This window comes from Bradysia coprophila, unplaced genomic scaffold (assembly GCF_014529535.1).
Source record: "Bradysia coprophila strain Holo2 unplaced genomic scaffold, BU_Bcop_v1 contig_373, whole genome shotgun sequence".
Classification (NCBI taxonomy): Eukaryota; Metazoa; Arthropoda; class Insecta; order Diptera; family Sciaridae; genus Bradysia; species Bradysia coprophila.
The window spans coordinates 2,097,556-2,102,694 of record NW_023503632.1 but is presented as its reverse complement, the minus strand read 5'-3'; the positions used below and the strand labels follow the sequence as shown (position 1 = coordinate 2,102,694).

The window sequence follows — 5,139 nt, the reverse complement described above, 5'->3', positions numbered from 1 at the left end:
ATACGACACCTGTCGACTGGAGTATTGTACGAAAATGTTATAGTTGTCCAGTGTCACTACCCTATTTAGAGCATAGAGGTAGACTACCCACGAAAACGTCAACTTTGCTTTGCTTTTGACATTATGAGTGTCCCTTTACTTTTGACATTAAGAGTCCCGTGTACTGTATGTACACGGAGCTGTCACACACACATTCAAATATATGATTTTTCATTTTAATTTGTCAATTTGTTCTATTGAGAGGGCCCTTGATTTAGAGTACCCCTAATACTTGAGTCATTGATCTTGTCTTTGTCTCAACATCTAAAAAACATAGAAATCATCCATCGTTTGCTCCACTCGACAGAGACATTTCATTTTACTAAGAAATTATTTGCAATGATAGGGTAAATATCGTTAGAAAGTTCAAATTTAAAAATACAAAGCGGTACGTTTAACGACAGTTGTTGAAACTGCTCATAAATCTTGTACACTTTTCTACACAAGCTATCTCTTGACGACTTGACGCAGTAATCACAAAGCACAAAGAGCTCGATCGTGTCGTTCTATTATTTTTGGTGACTGGTTTTGCTGAAAATGGTTGCAAATACAAGGAAAACGGTAAGACTTGAGTAGAGTTCCTGTTTCCTGGAGTTTTTTGAAAAACAGATTTGTATCATGAAAAAGATCGCGATGCTCTGTGTGCATGCAACTTTTCTCATTGTTGTATCTCAATGCAGGCGCGTTCAAAGAAGGAAGCTGCCAGAACGAATTACATACATCCTGTGGAAAATAGCTATGCCGATTGGCTGAAGGCTCGACAAGGTAGACTTTTACCCCAAACAACTTTATCCCCATGACGATGACAACGGACTGGCTTCGTAATAATTTTCCGGTCAGCCACAATCTAAGAGAATTTCTAATTTTGCAGCTCAAAAGCAAATTAGATGTGACGTTTGCAAGCAAATATTCTCAGATAAAGACATTTGGACTCATGTGGAAATTCACATCGGTAACCGTACATTTTGAAGAACGTTCACAAATTGTGAATGACAGACTTGCTTTCAGGTGCTACAAAGGTGCAACACGACAATGCCATAATTTCATCAAATGGTGCCACAAATTGTGAACCGAATCGTCAACAACCAGAAGCAGGAAGTCCAACAGACGAGAAACAGGTATGAAAAATGGTCAAGGTTTCGTCATAATTGACTTGGTTGCTTTGAGCGAGACCACAGCACTGCTACAATATTTACTGTGTTCATGTCAGTGGCGAGTCAGAAAGCTTGCGTGAAAGACTGTTTTCTCTGTAAAGATTCATTGAATTGATCAAACATTTACCTCTGATCTTTACTAGTAAAATGACGATGGTAGTGCTTCTCTTAAATGCATCTTCTCATTTTTGTTACTTAATTTAGATTATCTCATCCAACCGAAACAAGGAAGAAGATGTATCCAATATGGACACGTTGGAAAACTCAATGGGTAAGCCTTTATTCCAAGCAATTTCGATATCGCACTTTTACTTAAAAAAAAATTCAAACCTCACTGCTGTAAAATCATCTCAAAATAGGTCTTTGCATTTCGTGGGTTTTGTTTGCTTCCATCTCTTTATTCGTTCCACATTCCATCACATAACAATAGCATGTCTCTTTTCATTTCTTCCATTCTACATACGTACATACATACGAGTGAGTGTAACTACTCTCTCTATACGCATCTTTTAATTAAAGCTTAAAAAACGATCTGGAACCAATAAAACTGCAGAACGTAAAAACTTGAGCTTTGGTTGAGCTTACAGAAGCGATTACAGCCGCAGATTCAATTTGAAGTTTTACAATCGTTAAAGATGCTGAAACAGAATTTCTATTTCTGCTTCAGGTGAAACCCCGTTCACATGCGACATTTGTAAGAAATCATTTCGCTGGAAGCACAACTTATTCAGGCACATGAACATTCACATCAGTTGGTTTTAGTTTGAACGAAATCCTGCAAAAATTTTGACATTTTGAAACATTTTCAGATGAACAGGCGTTCAAATGTGGGATATGTCATTCATCTTTCGCACGAAAGTCCGACTTATCCAAACATATGTTAATTCACAGTCGAAGCGTTACCAAGAAAATTTCAGCTTCAGATGAAAAACGCTTCGCATGCGACATTTGTTCGAAAACCTTTCAGCGGAAGGTGTCTCTACGGCAACACTCTGTGAATCTTCATATCTGTAAGTTGTCATTTAAATTTAAGGAAAATTCCGCTAAAAATTTGAAATCTCGAAATATTTTCAGTTTATTCAAAGCCATTCAAATGTGGAAGCTGCGATTCGGTCTTCGTTCACAAGTCCTCTTTGAACCGCCATATGTCAAAACACAAAGTTAAGTAGTACCTACGACGAATTCACATCAGTTAGTTGAATGAGACGTCCACTCCAAGTATGGGAGTGACTAAATTGTTTTCAAGTTTCCAATGATCAATTTGTTTTGTTTTTTTTTAGACCAGTACGAAGTACTGGGATCTTATAGGTTTACGCATACGTTTGTAACACGTCGAATTGGACTCCCTGAGTAAGGGGAAACCTATTGTGGTTGTATAGAGATGCCAAATCCGCGAAAAAAAAATGTCCGTCCGTCTGTCCGTGGGTTCTCTAACTTGAGTAAAACGCATCCGATTTTAAAAATTCTTTTTTTCCTCGTTTGGTAATGTCAAAAGACAGGCTAAGTTCGAAGATGGGTGATTTCGGATCGACCTCTCCGGAGCTGGGGCCCAATAAGTGCCTAAGTGTTTTTCGACGATATCTCCAGACATTTAAGCACTACACTTGTCAGTGATACGTCAAATAAAAGGTACTTACAATACCGATCGACAAAAAAAAAGTTTATGGAAATCGGATGACCGACCCTTGGTGTGAAACAGGCACAGGGCGGCAAGCAGTTTTTGCTTGTAGGTCGGCCACATTTCAACATATTTCGTCTGTTTTAGCTTTATTAGATAGGTATTGACCGAACCAATCAGGGAAAAAAAGTTCATGAAATTATGTTCTCCGGAGCGTGAGCTAGGTCTCTTGAAGTGAGCTCTTATCTGGCTACTCGGAAGTACAGTGAACGTGGTGTATTTTGACAATATCTCGAGTAAATTTTGACCGAATTTCATGAATTTTTTTTTTGTTTGAAAGGTATTAACGAATGTAAAGCATCGGTACTATTTCCGGTCTCCTAACAAAATGGCTGCCGGCGGCCATATTGGATTTTATTAAAAGTGATATATCTTGGGAAAAATGGTACTTAGAGAGTTTCTGTTAACATAGAAATAATTTGTTATGTGTGTGGGGTGTTTCAGGCATTCCATATATGGACATCTATATATACCTATATACAGCTATATTGAGCTATATACAGGCATATAGAGCTATATAATAGCATATTCATCTGTGAAATGTTTATTTATAGGTAAATATAGCGGTATATAGCTGTTTAAATAGGAATTTATGAAATTTGTCTTCGTACGGGGCTGTCTATATTGCCTCCGACAATTTATTTGTATATGATAACAAGGCAAAGAGTGGATAATGTAAGTGATTTTAAAGGCTTTTGACACGAATAGGTGTTTCGTACGGGTCGGCGTTAGCTATGTTTTAGATAAAGGACTGTGCAAGGTGTCTGATCCGATGACGGCTGAGGAAGTTAGCCGAAAAGTCTAGACGAATTTCGCAAATTACCTCGCTGCATTACTCGTTCGACCATTCTACTATCTAACAAGATTCGAATGCAGAACTTCTCTGGAAAGAAGCCGGCTACTGTAATGAAGTTTCTATATATTTAATGTTTCAACAGCCTCTCTGTTAACAGTACGAAGTGCATTCAATTATCTCTTAAAAATAAATTTTTGAAGTTTCGCAATTCTGGTTTTGACAAAACAACCGACGCAAGTGCACAGATGTGGCACATACATAAATTATGTAAGTAAATGGGCATTTTACATTGTACCGTGTCTGCTCTTTTTCCTATGTATCTGAAAATTGGCGGTTCGAGTCTCGATGGGATATTGGCTGACCGAAGAGCTCTGCACGAAATGTTGTTCATGTCGCATTGTCGCTGTGTGAAACGTTTACTTTATGCAGATTTTATAGAAGGGCATTGTTCTGGACGGAATTCATTTTGTTAGGACTTAGTTAAGGAAGCATGCTGCTGCCTTTGAAGTTTGAAAAGATCATCATTTTACTGGCTGAGCTTTTAGTCTTTTTTCCTATTATCTATTAAGAGATTGATGTCAGAAACAAGTCAACAGCACGATTTATTTACCGTCGTTTAAAGAACAAGCCAAGTTTTACGATTCCATCTCTTCGAACACTGTATTAACGGACTCCACACCGCCGTTTTGAGGGCAGTATGACGTGTCTACATCTCTGGTTTCGATGGGTCGGCTGAAGATGGACATTGGTTGACAATTCATCAAATCATCGATAGTTTGAATTTGACGGTCGATCTCCGCGTTCAGCTCGTTTCAGAAAGAGTTGTATGCTTATTATTTTGCGTCAATTTGAAGATTCGAATACTATGCTAATAGCATGTACTTTCGGGGCAAGTAGGGTCTTATTGGCTTTAAAATCCATCCACACTGAGATATAAACTGTTGAAAAAAGGGGTAAGAATTTGACTAGTTCTAACAGTTTATCTGAATCCGATACACAACGAAAACATCAAGCTGCTTTCCCTACTATGAAGTGTAAATTTGAGGCTCAGTTTCACTACTCGAATAATTCCGTGCAACGGAAAGATTTGATCAAAAAATTGTTTTTATGCAGCAACTACTCCTGTAAGCTTCCATTTTCAAAATCAGCCAAAGTAAAAAATATAATTCGAAATTCTACGTGCTTATCTGGATACTTTACCCATCAATATGAACTTTTTTTTTATTTGGGACTTTGCTTTTAGCGGCTAATTAAATGGGAAGATGGTCCTCAACAGCCTATTTTTACCAATTATCAATTTAGAGCAATATTTATTTCTCGAATTTCGTAACTGCAAGCGATATTCCCAGCTGATATATCTGAGCTGCGGGAATGCACCAACAACACTACTTTTTCGACCATTATCTTAATACAGAGAGAAAATTTGTTTTCTGTTTTGGGAGTTGTTGTATGGTTTGCACACAAAATTTGTT

General features: G+C 37.7%; 1 protein-coding gene across 3 annotated transcripts; it reads left to right on the top strand.

Moving 5' to 3' along the window:
* Nucleotides 1-437: 437 nt before the first annotated feature.
* On the top strand, nt 438-3,794 carry LOC119081983 (zinc finger protein OZF-like). Of its 3 annotated transcripts, XM_037191304.1 has the most exons (10): nt 443-600; nt 720-804; nt 911-991; nt 1,048-1,062; nt 1,120-1,157; nt 1,398-1,464; nt 1,861-1,944; nt 2,003-2,203; nt 2,268-2,358; nt 3,615-3,793. In XM_037191304.1, exons 1-10 carry the CDS (start codon nt 577-579, stop codon nt 3,616-3,618), a joined length of 690 nt encoding a protein of 229 aa, XP_037047199.1. In that variant the 5' UTR covers nt 443-576; the 3' UTR covers nt 3,619-3,793. The 3 variants fall into 3 exon arrangements, with proteins under 3 accessions (XP_037047196.1, XP_037047198.1, XP_037047199.1); XM_037191301.1 differs by having other exon boundaries at nt 438-600; nt 1,036-1,157; nt 3,615-3,794; XM_037191303.1 differs by having other exon boundaries at nt 441-600; nt 1,048-1,157; nt 3,615-3,794.
* Nucleotides 3,795-5,139: the final 1,345 nt, after the last annotated feature.